Source organism: Onychomys torridus, chromosome 8 (assembly GCF_903995425.1).
Source record: "Onychomys torridus chromosome 8, mOncTor1.1, whole genome shotgun sequence".
Lineage (NCBI taxonomy): Eukaryota > Metazoa > Chordata > Mammalia > Rodentia > Cricetidae > Onychomys > Onychomys torridus.
Window position 1 is genome coordinate 90,652,847 of NC_050450.1, and position 17,093 is coordinate 90,669,939.

Below are 17,093 nucleotides of genomic sequence, written 5' to 3' on the forward strand. Positions count from 1 at the left end.
CGGCAGCACATGCCTTTACCCACTCAACTGACGTAGCCCATGTTTTTATTTTACTTTTCTTTAAAAGTGTATGTCTCTGTTTTAGCAAGCACACATAAACACAAAGAATAAAAGAAATGGCCGGGTGGTGGTGGCCTTTAATCCAAGCACTCGGGAGGCAGAAGCAGGCAGATTTCTGTGAGTTCGAGGCCAGCCTGGTCTACAGAGTGAGATCCAGGACAGGCACCAAAACTACACAGAGAAGCCCTGTTTCGAAAAACAAAACTAAAACAAAACAATGTTTTTTCAATTCGATGGAGAGATCAAGGAAGACACCATACACAAATATATATATATAAAGGTATTTGAAACTTGTCATTCTACCATTACCCTTTCCATTTGAATAAGTAGTTACAAAAAGTTTTGGAGAAATTACTATTATAATGAAAATTCCATTGAGGGCTGGAGTTCAGCATTTAAAATGGTTCCAGGTTTGATTTCCAGCACCCACAAGGTGGCTCACAACCACCAGTACCTCCAGTCCCTGGGGTTCCCATGCCCTCTTCTGGCTTCCAATGGCACTACATGCACACATGCAGACAAAACACCCATACACATAAAAATAAAAATTTAATTTTTAGCTGGGTTGTGGTGGCCTTTAGTCCTAGCACTTGGGAGGCAGAGGCACGTGGATCTCTGTGAGTTTGAAGCCAGCCTAGTCTACAGAGCTAGGACAGGCAGGGCTACTCCAACAAACCCTGTCTTGAAAAACAAAAACGCCCAATCACTAGGCCTGCTTTAGTGAAACATTTCACTATTAGGATAAGAATCTGTACTGTATCAAGCTGATGAAAGAAAATGCTGGAGGTTCTTTCAGGAGGGGACACTAAAATATTTTTAGATTATGAATTAGCCTATAGAAAAATGTCTGCAGTAAATCAAACAGTGAAGGGGAAGATGAATAGGAATCTCACACAACTTCAGTAAAACATAGCTCTCTGAACAGATGAAGATAGGGTTCTTCTGTATCCCAGAATCTAATCAATATATGTATAATCCAGCTATCATTTGGTTTAAAAGAGCTTATTGGGAAATGTTATCATTTATACTATTTTCTACAGAGAAAGTATTTTACTGTTTAAAATAACCCTGGACTTTTAAATTATAACCTGTTTTCATGTTAAAAAATAATTTTAAAAATAATAATTTAAAAAAATAGTATCTTAAGTGAATAACCTAACTAAAGCCCAATGAGCTGATTAGTTTTGTTTTGTTTTTCGAGACAGGGTTTCTCCGTAGCTTTGGAGCATGCCCTGGACTAGCTTTGTAGACCAGGCTGGCCTTGAACTCACAGAGATCCACTTGCCTCTGCCTCCTGTGCCACCACCACCCGGCCAAGCTGATTGTTTTTTAAGCATATATTTAGTTGAATGTACACTATAACAGAGTCCCAGAAGTACTGACTGTTACCGAGTGTGGTGAAACATGCCTATAATCCCTGCAGTTGGAAGGCTGAAGCAAGGTCAGGAATTCAAGGGAAACCTAGGTTACAAAGCAGGAGGCTCAAAAACAAACAAAAAACTAGCAAATTGAAACAAATACCTTAAGGGATGGATATAATCTTGACTCCTTCAGAAGCCAAAATCAAGGTGAGAAGGTAGTCCCAAAGTAAGGATTACTAAATTAAAACAGGTTCTAGCATATACTCTTCAGAGCTGTGGCTCATTGCTTCCAATCATATAAAAAATTTCAAAGCCAACTTACTCAAGCTCCAAAAAACAATCCTCTGAGCTAATCTTTCCTTCACAGGAAACTTGGAAACAAATGTAAGAGAGAAGACGTTTCACTTGCAGAGTCTATCTTAGAGGGCTGACCAGACAATAAAGACCATTCCCAAGGGACTAGCCACACATACCTTCCCATCAGCAGCCGGAAAAAACAAGGCAGACAACACTGACTTAAATAAAGTTTATTTAAAAAAAGAAAAAGGTGGTTATTTTTGCAGTGACATGGTTGTAGGATAAAGAGTCAGCATTATCTCCTTAACCATGTTTTGTTTTTGTTTTTGTTTTTTGTTTTTTTTTTTGCTTCTGCACAAAGGTAGCTAGTTATACAAAAACAAGTCAGAAGACTTTCTCCAAATACTAGTAAATATTAGGTTTTATAGGCCACATATGGTCTCAATCATGAAAGTCTTTCTTTATAACCTTTTAAAAATGTAAAAAACCATTTTAGTTTGCCCCATACAAAAAAAGACTGGGCCAAACTTGGCCTGTGAGTGGTAGTCTTCTAACCCCTGGTATAAAATATCTATTGTATCTTGTCAGAGAAATTGTTCTCTTGAGGCTTTTGATAGCTGTTGCCCAAAGTCAAGTACAGAAGGACTTTATTTACAACTGGATGTGGCTGTAGAGTAGAATTGGAGTTCCTGCTCACCCTTGACTCCACTCACTCATAAGTTTGTTAACCACCAACTATATATATTTTTAAGTATCTTGTGTTAGCAAAATTTCCAGTGTTTTTCTCTAAAAAAGTAATTCCTTCAGTTTCTCTAAACCGGGAATTATTACGTCTTAATACTGCAGGTGTGTCCAACCTGTAGCCGAGGACAGCTGTAAATTCAGTCTAACACAAAATCATAAACTTACTTTTAAAACATGATTTTTTTTTTGCGAGTTTTAAAAAAACGTCATGTCACGATGTCAAAAGGTTGGACATGCCTGCAGAATAAATCAAGATTAAAATCAAGAGGGGATTCAAGGGGACTCATGATTTACCTAGCTAATAATGATAACCTTATACCCCAAACTGACACATCCTTCTTAAGGTCACAGACTACATGAAAAGTACGTAGCTCTCTTGATTCTCCCATAGGTTAAGTCTTTCTTCAGTGCTGGGGATCGATCCCAGGGCCTTTTATGCTAAGTCGGCACTCAACACAACTACAGCTTGAGCCCAAGCTGACACATTAAAAAAAATCTACTAGATCTATCACACCCCAAATGCCATCTTGTGCTTTCCTAATTTGATGCCTTATAAAACCTGGATCTAGGTAGGGCTCTCCATCAGCTATTTCAGCCATGAAACACTGCTACTACAAGCTAGGTACAGTCATTTATGCCCACAATCCTAAGGCTGAGAAACTGAGGCAAGGATACTGCACTGAGTTCAAGGCCAGCCTAGACTACAGAATGAAAGAAACCCCGTTTCAGAGCAAAAACCACTACATTTGAGGCAAACATTGCCAAGGGAGCGATTTGATTTTTTAATCTCAGAAGGAATGGTCATGTTTCCTTCAGGACGTTAGCTTTCTGAATCTGGTTAATTATACAAAATGAGGGAAGACCTTATTTTTTTGTTTTTTGTTTTTTGTTTTTGTTTTTTGTTTTTTGAGACAGGGTTTCTCTGTGTAGCTTTGCTCCTTTCCTGGAACTCACTCTGTAGACCAGGCTGGCCTCAAACTCACAGAGATCCACCTGTCTCTGCCTCCTGTGTGCTGGGATTAAAGGTGTGTGCCACCACCGCCTGGCTGACCTTTTTTAGAAAAACAAGCCAGAAGAGCACAGGATTTCAGTACTAAAACAGAAAGGTTACCCTAATTCCAGATCTTTGGTAAAGATACTAACTATAATTGATTGCCCACACCACCAAAACATGGCACATTTTGTAGTTAAAAGTGATTGTGATTTTCCTTTTGAACATGTAAACAAAGGGGGAAAGCCTTAGGAAATTTGGGGAAATGCATTAGTCTCGGTTCTCTCAACACACAGCCGCACAGTCAGTTCATGGGCCAGAGGAAGGGAGTGGGCCGAGGTTATCGCTTGCGTTCCCCCTTCTGGGTCCTTTTCCTTTCCTTCTCCTTGCGCTCCTGCTTGGCTAGTTTGCCCTTCTCCCTCTGCAGCTTGTCCTGTTCCTTCTTCCTTTGGGACTCATCCCGAAGCGAGTCTCGCTCCAATTTGCGAGCGTTGAGAACGTCTTCCACATTGGTGTTTCGGAAGAGAGCTACCAGTGAGTTAAGCGATCAAGTACACAGCCCACAGGCAACTGTAGTTTCCTCAGTCTTGATGCCCTTCTCTACACACTGAACCCTAAATGCACTCTTGGTGTTCCTAGTATGAAGAAAGGGTCTTTGGTTTAGGCTAGAGAGATGGCTCAGTGGGCAAAAAACTTGCTCTAGCAGAGGTTCAGTCCCAGACAATGGCTTACTCCCATGCAGAACTCCAGTTCCAGAGTATCCAATGCCCTCTTCTGGCCTCTGGGGGCGCCAGATATTAGGCGTGCGTGCGTGCGTGCGTGCGTGCGTGCGCGTGTGTGCGTGCGTGCGTGCGTGTGCGTGTGTGTGTGTGTGTGTGTGTGTGTGTGCAGCAAAACACTAATATATTAAAAAAAAAATCCTTGATCTGATGGGAACTCCTAAAATAACAAATACAGATCTAAAATCTAAAATGTTCCTTGTATAAAAAAAAAATAAAAATAAATAAAATAAATAAAAAAATCTCATTTTGGCTGGGTAGTGGTGGTACAAACTTTTCCCGGCACTCCAAAGATTTTTTTTAATGTATGAGTGTTTTGCTGCGTGCGCACGCATGCACATATACACACACACACACACACACACACACAACTGTCTCCAAAAACAAAAACAACAACAAAAAAAACCTCATTTGGACAAGTAAACCTGAACTTTGAAATATTTTATAAAAATGAATTTTCTTAACAAGGACATCCAAAAAAGTACAAATAAAATTTATGCTTATAAATAAAATTGATCCAATTAAAAAAATAAAATCTCACTCCAAGCTAAGTCCAAAGAGTATTCTATAGACTGCTGGGGCTGAGTGTAGGGTAAGTCAATAAAGAGTATCACTGTGGCAGAAAAAAAGCTTATGCACTTGGCATTATTAAAATGCTTTCTAGTAATTAAGGTTTATTCTTATTGAATTTTGTTAATTTGAGCTTTTTTCTAGACTAACGTTAGAGTGAAAAAAATGTTATTTTGTCAACACTGAACTTAAAAAAGACATGAAATTAGTTTAACAAAAGTTAGAAAACAGTCAAAAACTTTATTCCTTATTTCTTTTATCTTTAAAAACAAAATATCAGGGGCTGGAGAGATGGCCCAGCAGTTAAGAGCACTGGCTGCTCTTTCAGAGGTCCTGAGTTCAATTCCCAGAATCCACATAGTGGCTCACAACCATCTGTAACTCCAGTTCTGGGGGGTTCTGATGCCCTTTTCTGGCCTCTGGGGGCATCAGCACATACATAGTACACACACACAGCCAGGCATTTAAAAAGTAAAATGTACCAGACAATCTCCTTTATATTCTTGAAATGTGACTTTTTTCTACATTTGGACTAGAAAATAAATGAGTTTCAGGTTGAGGAGAGAGCTCAGAAACAACACTTACCTAAGCATACCCAAGGCCCTGGGGTCAATCCCTCACACCAAAAGTTAATTTCTGAGATACTGTCTGATAACCAACTGTAACCCCTCACCTAGGAGGTGAATTTCTAGATTTACCTTCTTAGGAATATCTCAGAGTAACCTGTTAGTAGGGACTTCCCTAAACACACATTTCAATACTGATTGTATTTTCAGCTTCAAGCATTTAGTATCTGTGTTCTCTTTGCAATTAAAAAGTTTTAAGAATAAAGATAAAACTTTAACATTTTAATTTTCCCACCAGTCCTGAGCAAATCAGAGTTCCAGGGGTTAGAACTTTTTATTTTCTCTTAGGCATCCTTCTAGCTGGGTGTGGTAGCCCATGCCTTATAGGAGGTAAAGGCAATTTAAGGATAGCCTCTGATACAGCCAGTTTGAGTTCATCCTGGGCTAAAAGAGACTATTGTCTCAAAAAACAAAAACCAAGCCAGGTCAAGTCCAGTGTGGTGGCCCCTGACTTTAATCCCAGCACTCGGGGAAGCAGAGGCAGGCAATCTGAGAGTTCACGGCCAGCCTGGTCTACAGAGCAAGTTCCAGATCATCCAGGACTACATAGAGAAACCCTGTCTCAAAAATCAAAATCAAAAAGCAACCAGCCAGGTATGGTGGTGCACTCCTTTAAGCGTAGCACTCAAGTTAAGCGTAGCACTCAAGAGACGAGGCAGGCAGAGCTCTGTGAGTTCCAGGCAAGTCTGGTCTATATGTATAGGTTTCCAGGCAAGCCAGGACCATGTAATTAAGACTCTGTCTCACAAAGAACAAACAAACAAATAAATAGAACAAAACTTCCCACCTCCTTTGTTAGGGGTGGCACATGCTTTTAATCACAGCACTTGGAGGTGGAGGCAGATTAGGAATTCAAAGTCATTCTAGCCAGTTGGAGGCTACCATCAAGTACGTGTCAACTTGTTTTCTTTGGGTAGTGTATGCTAAGCTGACTATCAAGGCTGTGCTAGGCACTGGGCTCCCAGTACTGGCATGACATGACATCCTTGGAGATAAGAGGGAACCTATAGCAGCAACAGCAAAATGACAAGTGATTTCTAGAAGGTCCTTGGAGAACAAGGGATGGACAAAGAGAAGGATACATTTGTCAGAACCGATGTTTGCTGTCGAAGCACCCAGATCATCCTTCTCATCTGCATCAGTGAGTGATGTTAAGGAAAACCAGGTGGAAAAAAGGCCACACACATTTCAAATTGAGTTTGAAAAACAGTCAGCAGACATGGTTAGGAGAAGCAAGCTGAATGCAGTGAGGACAGGGCCACAGGTGTGACGGTAAACCCCAGAGACTCATTTCTGAAAATCTTAACTTTAGGGGAAATGCCTCAAGCTTCTTCTACAAGATCCACTTCTAGCCAGGTGGTGGCACATGCCTTTAGTCCCAGCACTTAGGAGGCAGAGCCAGGAAGAGTGAGTTCGAGGCCAGCCAGATCTACAGAGTTAGTTCCAGGAAAGGTGCAAAGCTGCACAGAGAAACCAAACCACCCACCCCCCCAAAAGAGACCCACTTCTAGAGGCTAAAAAGAAAGGTCAGGTGACCTGGGAAGAGCCCAAATGCAGGGGCAAGACAGACTCTGAAACAGCACAGCTCCCACACTAGGGAGGTAGAGGAGGCAAGAAGGTCAGGAGTTCGAGGCCAGTCATTCTCAAAGCAGTTCAATCTACCTGGGCTATATCAGAACACACACTGTAATTCTCAGAGCCTCCAGGAACTTTCAAGAAGTCAGGAAAAACTCAGGAAAAGCCCAGAAATCTATGTTTTAACCTCAGGAGAGCTCATACTTTAAAAGCCTTTTTTGGAAGCCACACATGGTGACACATGGCTTTTAAGCTCAGTGAAGGAAGTGGAGTTAGGTGGATCTCTGTGAGTTTGAGGCCAGCCTGATCTACACAATGAAACACTGTCTTTAAAAAAAAAAAAAAAAAGTTGCCTGGAGAGATGGATTAGAGGTTAAGAGCACCGACTGCTCTTCCAGAGGTCCTGAGTTCAATTCCAATTCCCAACAACCACATGGTGGCTCACAACCATCTGTAATGAGATCTGGTGCCCTCTTCTGGTCTGCAGGGATATGTGCAGACAAAACACTGTATACATAATAATAAATAAATAAATCTTAAAAAAAAAAAAGTTAATTATGGAAGAGAGGAAGTATGGTACTACACTTTGTATAAAAGTATTCACGGGCTGGAGAGATGGCTCAGAGATGGCTCACTGCTTGCTCTTCTGAAGGTCCTGAGTTCAATTCCCAGCAACTACATGGTGGCTCACAACCATCTACAATGAGATCTGGTGCCCTCTTCTGGCCTGCAGGGATATGTGCAGACAGAACACTATATACATTTAAAAAAAAAAAAAAAAAAAAAGCACTCATGATGTTCATCTTGACTGTCGGCTTGACGGGAGTTAGAGTTACCATGGACACAAACCTCTGGGATGTCTGTGATGGGTTAAGCCTGAATGTGGGAGGCAACCCCTCCTTGGGCTGCAGTTCTGGATGGAACAAAAGGAAAGGCTGGTTGACAGCAGCTCTGATTTCTCTCTGCCTCCGATTGTGGATACAACGTGACCAATGGGCCCCTGCTCTGCCGCCTGCCATGCCTCACCCGCCACGATGGAGGGATCAGTTCAAACTGTAAGCCAGATAACCACCCCTCCCCTCGTTTCTTCTTCGTATTTGGTGACAGCAGTAGGAAAAGTAATAGTGTCACACACGCGCAAGGAATCACTGCAATTTCTTGTTCTCGAAATAGTATCAACAGTCCACTAAAGGCATTATTTGTTTTACACTGAACTTTTCTGGAGTATACCAATTATGTGTTGAAGATTTAAGTCCCATGTCAACTATTTTAACATCATTTTTGTTGTTCAACACAGTGTTTCTTTGGGTAGCTCTGGCTGACCTGAAACTCACTGTGTAGACCAGGCTGGCCTCAAACTCAGAGATCCGCTTGCCTCTGCCTCCAGAGTGCTAGGATTAAAGGCGTGTGCTGACATTGCCTGGCCGGACATCATTTCTTAAACCTACAAAGGCCCGGGATCACTGTCATTTTGAAGGAGAAAATGAAGCTAGAGAGAGGGCTTGCAACTTCTTAGGGGGATGTAGACTGTCCAACATTCCTAGCATGAGCCTTGGGAAATGGTGCTGAACCTCTAAAAAGGATATTCCTCTTCGTCTGTCACATCGGCATACTGGGCCAGCAGGGCGGCTTTCCTCTGCCTCTCCTCTTCAGAAACCATCCTGGGCTTCACCACGATCTGTGCCTGCTTCTCAATCAAGGTGGCGATGGCCTGTACCTCATCTGCCAGGCAGGCGGGGGTGGGGGGAGGACAAGGAGAGCATGAAGGTGAAGACAAGACCCCAGGTCACTGACCCACCCAGTCAGTGCTGGTCCCTGAGGACTCAGGAGTCATCTGGGAGACAAGGTAAAGCTATGCAGGCTTTAGGTCTTCTTAAAAATGGTTTCAATTGTGTTTACGTATTGGGATGTGTGTGCACTGAAGTCCAGAAGACAACTCTGGGGAGACAGCTCTCTCCTTTAGGGGGTTCCAGGGATAGAACTGGGGACACCAGGCTTGTGCTACACTTGTTGAACCATCTCACTGTTCTAGAGGAACTTTTAAAAACACCAATACCAGAGCTAGAGATGGCTCAGTGTTTAAGAGTACAGACTGTTCTTGCAATGGACCTCAGTTCAGTTCCAATCACCCACACAGGGTGTCTCACAGCAACCTGTAACTGCAGCTTGAGGAGATCCAATGCCTCTGTGGGCACCTCCACTCACATGCACAAACCCACACACAGACAAACAAATATACATTAAAATAAAAAATGGATCTTAAAAAAAGTTTTTAATTCTATGAACTTAAAAAAATTACTTATTTCATGTGCATTGGTGTTTTGCCTACATGTATGTCTGTATGAGGGTACTGGATCCCCTAGAACTCGAGTTACAGACAGTTGTGAGCTGCCATGTGGGTGCTGGGAATTGAACCCGGGTCCTCTGGAGGAACAGCCAGTGCTCTTTACCACTGAGCCATCTCCCCAGCCTTTAATTCCATGCCTTTAATTCCATCAAAACAAAACAAAGACAAACAAACACAAATATCTGGGCCCCAAACCCAATATATCATGTGATTCTATTGTATACTCAAGACTGAGAACTAACAGTGTATAATTTTTTTCCCGAGACATGGTTTCTCTGTGTAGTCCTGGCTGTCCTAGAACTTGCATTGAAGACCAGGCTGGCCTCAACTCACAGTGATCTGCCTGCCTCAACAGTGTCTAGTTTAGGTTAAGATTCTTCACAAGTTTGAATTCTATGTTTTGAGTTTTCTGTAGCTAATTCACCATCCTAATGAACAAATAAGTCCATTCCTCTCTCATATTCAAGGGGGAAGGATTCAGCCAAATGGAGCAGAACCTCTACCGTAATTATGCTATGTGATGAGACCATGAGAAAGGTGGGTGAGCCAGTGACATGGTTCAGTGGGCGAAGGCTCCTGCCTTTCAGCCTGTTGTCAACTTGAGTTTAGAAGACTATAGCTGCCCCTGTATGTGTGATGCAACTCTACTAGGGGCACAGGATGGCAGGGGCACAGGATGGCAGAAAAAGCAAAAACAACAATGATGCACACCTGTGGCACACAGCGGGCTGAGGCAGGGCTGAGACAAAAGGGTTAGGAATTCGAGGCAAGCAGGGGCTACACAGAATCCCAGGCATGCTGGGCAGTGGTGGCGCATGCCTTTAGTCTTAGTACTCAGGAGGTAGAGGCAGGTGGATCTCTGAGTTCAAGGCCAGCTAGGGCTACACAGAGAAACCCTGTCTCAAAAACCAAAAAAGGCCAGGCAAGCCTGGGCTATATACAATGAGACTTTGTTTCAAAGAAACACACACCTACACCACAATGAAGATGACTGTGGTCAGGGTAGTAGACTGGAAAGACACAAAAGGAAATCCATAGTTAGTAAAATCTTACAGCTAGCTTCTGGGTGTTTGCTGATGCAAATCATCTTAGGGAGAGTGAGTACCCAAAGGAGAAAGTGAAACTCTCGCTCCCTAACAGCTGTTCTGGAAAAAGCCCTGGAGGTTGAACCTGAAACAGTAGCTGAGGCCAGCCAGATGCTTAGTGAGAAGAAGCACTCTCCACCATCCTCACCTATGAACCACGAGGTGGAAAGACAGATCCAAATCCTGAAAGCTGACCTGACCCTAATAGACCTCAGGAACATGCACGAACATACGCATGCATACACACAACAAGCATACTACACACTCACACTACATACACACTACACACAGATGCACGCTACATACACATCTGCACACTACACACACACACACACACACACACACACACACACACACACACACATACCCCACAGCTTACATAGAAGAATAACCAACTCTACCTTCTTTTTTTACTTTGGTGGTGACATTTTGTGTTTCTGACCATCGTTCCACAATTTCCTTACAGATATCAAGGAGTGAATCTTCTTCCTAGTTGGAAAAGCACACCAGTTATTATTATTTTGAAAAGCCTTCAAAAATAACAGCAAGCCAAGAAAGGCATGTGCAGAACACCGCTCTCCCCTGCTGGAAAAAGAGAAGAAACCCTGGAGGGCCTAGGCCACAGCAGTGTGCTACTCATCTGAGCAATCCCAGAACTCACACCTGCTGCGTCCAGAGTGCCCACTCTGCCCTGCCGCTGACTTAGGGTAGCCCTCCTCAGTCTTCGCTATTGTTTTTTTCTTTTTCTTTTATTGGTTTATTTTTGAGACAGGGTTTCTCTGTGTAGTTTTGGTGCCTGTCCTGGATCTCGCTCTGTAAACCAGGCTGGCCTTGAACTCACAGAGATCCGCCTGGCTCTGCCTCCCAAGTGCTGGGATTAAAGGCGTGCGCCACCACTAGTCTTCACTTTTAAAGGAGGAAATGTTTCATTTTTTAATTGATCATTGTATATATTGTCTACTCTTAGGATACAATATATTACGTTTAGTTTTTTATTTTGAGAATGTGTATGTGTGTGTTTGTGTGTGGCGTGTGTGGTATGTGAACACAGTGTGTATGTACTGTGACTCCTGTGGACTTAGAGGACAATTGTGGGAGTTGGTTTCCTCCTTCTACCACGTGGGTCTCAGGAATCCAACTACAGTGACAAGGTGGTGGAAACCCCCTTGCCGCTGACCCACATCACTGGCCCGATACTATGTACGTAAATGGTTAAATCAATCTAACTAATAATTTCTTAATTCACTACTTACCAGTTTCTTGTAGGGAAACACTTAAAATCTAGTCTTTGAAACACACAATATGTTATTACATTGTTATTCACGGCAGCTTCCACTCCATGCTACAGATTGCTAAAGTGTCTCTCCTCTTCCTTTGCCTAAATCTATCTTTCTTCCTTTACTTTCTTCTTTCTTTCTTCCTTCCTTCCTTCCTTTTTGAAGGAAAACCTTTTCACTAAATCAAAACTTTCGCCTTGTTCTGTTTCATTGGTTTTGTATTTTTAAAGATTTTATAGCCCAGGCTAGCCTCCAACTTGTTAAGCAGCTGAGATTAGCCATGAACTCTTGATTCTCTTACTTTCATCTTCCAAGTGCTGGGGTCAAAGGCATGCATCACCACGCCGTGTTTTGCTGGTATTTAGACAGGGTCACACTCTGTAGCTCAGGCTGGCCTTGATCTTGTAGCAATCTTCCTCCCCTTGCCTCCCAGTACGATATCCTAATTATCCTACTTCAAACTGCGATCTATCCCTACACACCTGACCATTTTACAATGCCCCCTTCAAACCGAGACCTGAGCCATCTCACTGGGCCTGCCACTGTTTATACTATGGACCATTAAAGCAATCTCAATCACTACCTATCATCCCGACAGGACTATAACTCAGTGGTAACGTCTCTCCTTTCTATAATACTCCACAGTGGCGACTGTTCTTTTTTTGCTCCTCCAAGCACTTCAAGCAGCGTCAGGAAGAAAGTAATTCCATGGATTAAAAAAATATATACGAGTGTTCACTTCAGCAGCACATATACTAAAAATTGGAATAATACAGAGATTAGCATGGCCCTTGCACAAGGATGACATGCAAATTCGTGAAGCATTCCATATGTAAATATAGATAGATAGATAGATAGATAGATAGATAGATAGATAGATAGATCAGTCAATCATCCAGTACAAGCACCAGTTGAGAGGGGGAAAAAAGGAAGAGTGGGGGGAGCTTTTATTTATACCACCTTATACTGTATACTACCTTGAATCTTACCTCAAATTCTCACTGACAAACTTCCTAATCCCTAACAGTGAATTCATTTTGTTCCTCCAAGACTGAGATTTCTGCCAAAGTCAATGGCCTTTGGCATTATGGTCAAACAGAACTATGACTTTAAAATATTCTCTGCAGAGACCACATTCTCTGTAGAGATGCTCTCAGTTGCTTCATGACAGGACACCTGCCCAACTGCAATTCCCGGCAGCTCTTCCCAGGGACAGTTCACCACATATAAATGGGGTTTCAGAAAACTATGAGAAAGTTAAACATGACATGTGAATTTGAGAGAGGGGGAAATCATCCTTAAAAATGATTTCTGTCTTCTGCAGTTCATACACCAGGCAGCTAAGAACCTAATGTGTCTTGATAATGTGGCCTCTTCTACCAAGAGTCTGAACAAGCACTTGCTTCTCCTTAGCAACAGACATAGACTCCATTACCGTCACCATGGAAAATACTTAAGTATGAAACTTAACCTCTTCCCAGAGTCCTTAGAAACCTCACAACTGCGAATAACAGCCCCAAATCCTCACCTTTCATCCTTACTTCTTCTATTCTGCAATTCAGGGTTGAAGGAAAGAACTTACGCTGTATTCCCACTGAACCTCCAAGCTGTGTTAGCTCTTTTCCCTTTATAAACCAAGGCTTCTTGCCAGTGGGAGCAGGGACAGCTGCAGTGTTGTATGGCCAGCATGTTCTCATCAATGAACTGAACCTTAGTGTGTGTCTCTAGCATGTGCCCCATATCCGATAATTATTTTTAAATTGGAAAAGCCTTCTGTCTGTCTATATAAAAAATGTACATGTATATTTATATCTATGCTCACCATACCTTTGGATTCTTAGTAGTCCTTGAATATTGGCTTTTTAAAAAAGATTTATTGGGGTTGGGGATTTAGCTCAGTGGTAGAGCACTTGCCTAGCAAGCACAAGGCCCTGGGTTCTATCCTCAGCTCCACATTAAAAAAAAAATAAAATAAAATAAAAAAGATTTATTAGCCAGGCAGTAGTGGCACACGCCTGCAATCCCAGCACCCAGGAGGCAGAGGCAGGAGGATCTCTGTGAGTTCGAGGTCAGCCTGGTTTTCAAAGAAAGTTCCAGGACAGCCTCCAAAGCTACAGAGAAACCCTGTCTCGAAAAACAACAAAACAAAAAAAAGATTTATTTATTATGTGTACAGTGTTCTGCCTGCATGTATGCCTGTGTGCCAGAAGAGGGCACCAGATCTCATTATGGATGGTTGTGAGCCACCAGTTGCTGGGAACTGAATTCATTCAGAACCTCTGGAAGAGCAGCCAGTGCTATTAACTGCTGAGCCATCTCTCCAGCCCTGAATACTGGCTTTAAGGACAACAGATGAACCCATTCTCCAAACCTGATCATTGTGATAGACATCAAAGAACAAAGCCTTTGATGAGCTGGAGACTTTCACAGTAGCAGTTTGGTTTTCAAGAACTCCCTAACCTTTGTGAGGATAACAATTTCTATGGTATTTAGTGAAGACACAGCAAACTTTACTTTTGAGCTGATCGTATTTATTCATTTATTAGATTTTTATTTTATTTTATGTATTTATGTGTTTTGCCTGCATGTATGTCTGTGTACCACATGCATGCCTGTTACCCATGGAGGTCAGAAGAGGGCGTCTGATCTGCATGTATGTCTGTGTACCACATGCATGCCTGTTACCCATGGAGGTCAGAAGAGGGCGTCTGATCCTCTGAAACTAGAATTACAGATGATTGTGAGCCACTGTGTGGGTGGGTGTTGGTAATGGGACTCAAGTCCTTTGTAAGAGTGTCAAGTGCCATCTCTCCAGCCACGGAGCTGATTATCATATTAAAAAGAAAGATTGCAGGAGAGTCACAACCACACATGCAGGGGGAATCTAATCTATGCATCCAATCTAGTTAATGGTCTCTGTTGGGAGTGGTAATGTTGGGATGAACTCTATACAAATGATCAGATTAGAAAAGTGGGCATCTTGGCCACGTGATACATAAATACAGCTTTAAAGTACAAATTTCTGAATTAGCGAATCTGCCTGTTTTGTTTTTCTAGGCTCTCACTTTGTAAGCCCAAAGTTGGCCTCCAGCTTGCCATCCTTCCCAGAACTGGGACAACAGACGTGCACCATGGCGCACATGGTTGAATCTGCTTTTAGGTTTTTGAGACTGGGTTTCTCTGTTCCCTGGCTGTCCTAAACTCACTATGCAGACCACAAAGATCGCCAGCCTCGGCCTCCTGAGAGTTGGGATAAAAGGCGTGCACCACCACGCCCAGCCCATGAACCTGCTTCTCAGAGGCTAAATACCTAATTTGTTTTTCCAATCTGTCTCTTCACACTGCCCCACCCAACACCATCAATAATTACTGAATTTCCAAATACTGCTTATCATGAAAAGATCTTCACTGTCAGCTTACCATTTGAAGACTCATCTCTGAAATAGGAGCCAAGAGGGAACTTCCTACTGGCTTTTGTCATGGGACAGCCCTAAGACTATCCCCCGCAATGGGCAGACTTCTCAAGATCATTGTATACCCGACTCTGAACCCTGCAAACTGATGGGAATGGAGTTGTTATACGTTTATGATCAAACTGCCGTTCACACATCTCAGTGGGTTCAGGACACTATCGAGAACATCCAAAGGCACCCCAGGAAGCCTTGCTGCCAGGAATCCGGGAATCCCACTCCTCTCTATGCACCTGCAACCTCCAGGCTTCCCAAAATCTGTCTGTGGGGCAGCAACCCACTTCCCCCTCAGAGTAGGCTTCTTCCCGATAAGACTTCGTGCCGGCAACAGGAGAAGAGATGAAGTATGACCGAGGTTCCCAGATGTCTCTGTGAGACTGATGGAATGTGTCTGGATAACTCCACTCACCAAGAAAGCGGAGAGGATACCCTGCAGGGCGTCCAGCTTCTCTTCCTCCTCCTCCTCCTGTAGGACTCCAAGGATGTAAGCGCCATAAACGGCCTGGTCCACTCCCAGCGCCTCCAACCGTCCGTCCAGCCAGGATCCAAAACCCGCGCCATCGCCTTCACCGAGCACTGCCGCGGCCACTTCGCTGGGCGCCGCCATGCTGGGGACAGGGTCCTGCGGGACCCGGAGGTGCCTACCGCAGTGCCTGACGGGCCGCGCCACTGGCCCAGCGCGCATGCCTGGAGAAGGAGCCTCCACCCCCGCGCGGGGCTGGGAACGAGATCCGGGAGGATGCGCGCCGGCCAATGAGGCCTCTTGGTTTATCCGTGCCCGCGTGGTGCTCCCGGAGCTCCGGCAGGTGAGTTTTTAACAGACTGGTTATAGTTGGCAATGATCAGATTCAGTGTCATGGCCAGCCAGCTACGGGATCCAGAGCTCAGAGGACTGGCGCTCACCACGACGGATTCCAGCGCCTCGGCACGCCCTGGGGGGATGTTCTGAAGCCAGGATGCCCCTCAAGTCTTGTTTGTGCCCCGAATACCACCGCCGTTACCATTCCAAGCCTCCCTCCCTGAAAACCCACATTCCAGAAGACGTTCGCCGACTCATCATCATCACCGTACGGAGACACATAGTAGGTGCTCAGCAGTTGAACTGCTTAGCAGCCTCAGAGTCATTGCTTGCACCCATTGCCCCACGTTTCCACAGGAGTATCTTTGAAGAGTGTCTTAGTTACAGTTTCCATTGTTGTGATAAGACGCCATGACTGACAGCAGCTTGGGGAGAAAAGGATTTATTTCAGTTTCCACTCTTAGGTCACACTCGCATCACTGGGGAACTCAAGGCAGGAACCTGGAAGCAGGAGTCATGGGCGCTGCTTAGTGGCTTGTTCCACGTGCTTTGCTCAGCTCGCTTTTTTTTCTTCGAGACAGGGTTTCTCTGTGTTGTTTTAGTGCCTGTCCTGGATCTCGATCTGTAACCCAGGCTGGCCTTGAACTCACAGAGATCCACCTGCCTCTGCCTCCCGAGTGCTGGAATTAAGGACGTGTGCCACCACCACCCGGCTCAACTCGCTTTCTTATACCATCCAGGAGACACCTTCCCAGGGGTGGCACCACTCACAATAGGTTCCCCCCACCTCCACGTCAATCACTAATCAAGAAAATGCCCCACAGGCCAATCTGGTAAGGGGGCATTTTCTCAATTGAGGTTCCCTCTTCCCAAATGACTCTATCATGTGTCAAGTTGACAGACACCAGCCAGCACAAGGAATGTATTTTGTCCTCCATCAGGCACTGTTCTAAGAGGTTTTCATCAAGTATCTGTTGCGATCTTCCCAATAACCCTGTGAGGAGATGCTTTTATGTTTGATTAAAAGATAAGGAAACACAGGCGGTGGCGGCGCAGGACTTTAATCGCAGCACTGGGGAGGCAGAGGCAGGCAGATCTCTCTGAGTTTGAGG

The 17,093-nt window shown here is 43.9% G+C and overlaps 2 protein-coding genes and 1 non-coding gene across 4 annotated transcripts in view; 2 read left to right on the forward strand and 1 right to left on the reverse strand.

The window, feature by feature from the left end:
• Nucleotides 1-3,463: 3,463 nt before the first annotated feature.
• Nucleotides 3,464-15,861, reverse strand: Ccdc43 (coiled-coil domain containing 43). The gene is made up of 5 exons (XM_036198218.1): nucleotides 15,592-15,861; nucleotides 10,837-10,924; nucleotides 8,590-8,725; nucleotides 6,511-6,569; nucleotides 3,464-3,981 (listed from the first exon to the last, which is right to left on the reverse strand). Exons 1-5 carry the CDS (start codon nucleotides 15,787-15,789, stop codon nucleotides 3,794-3,796), a joined length of 669 nt encoding a protein of 222 aa, XP_036054111.1. The 5' UTR covers nucleotides 15,790-15,861; the 3' UTR covers nucleotides 3,464-3,793.
• LOC118590459 lies at nucleotides 12,444-12,548 on the forward strand. Its single transcript, XR_004945761.1, has one exon. It is a non-coding gene; the product is annotated as a U6 spliceosomal RNA (small nuclear RNA).
• Nucleotides 15,862-15,874: 13 nt separating the features above from the next.
• The window catches only part of Dbf4b (DBF4 zinc finger B), a 44,260-nt gene continuing 43,041 nt past the window's right edge, over nucleotides 15,875-17,093 (forward strand). For both annotated transcript variants that reach the window (XM_036198216.1, XM_036198217.1), the window contains exon 1: nucleotides 15,875-15,988. The gene's annotated coding sequence lies outside the window, so the exon portion shown is untranslated. The remainder of the gene's footprint in view (nucleotides 15,989-17,093) is intronic.

Bases quoted from the DNA above. Each gene is read 5' to 3' on its own strand.
- Ccdc43 (XM_036198218.1), bottom strand. From the start codon at position 15,789: ATGGCGGCGCCCAGCGAAGTGGCCGCGGCAGTGCTCGGTGAAGGCGAT. The intron at 10,925-15,591 runs GTGAGTGGAGTT...TTTTCCAACTAG, and splicing joins GTATCCTCTCCGCTTTCTTG to GAAGAAGATTCACTCCTTGA. The intron at 6,570-8,589 runs ATATCCTTTTTA...AACATCACTCAC, and splicing joins GATGTGACAGACGAAGAGGA to TGATGCAGATGAGAAGGATG.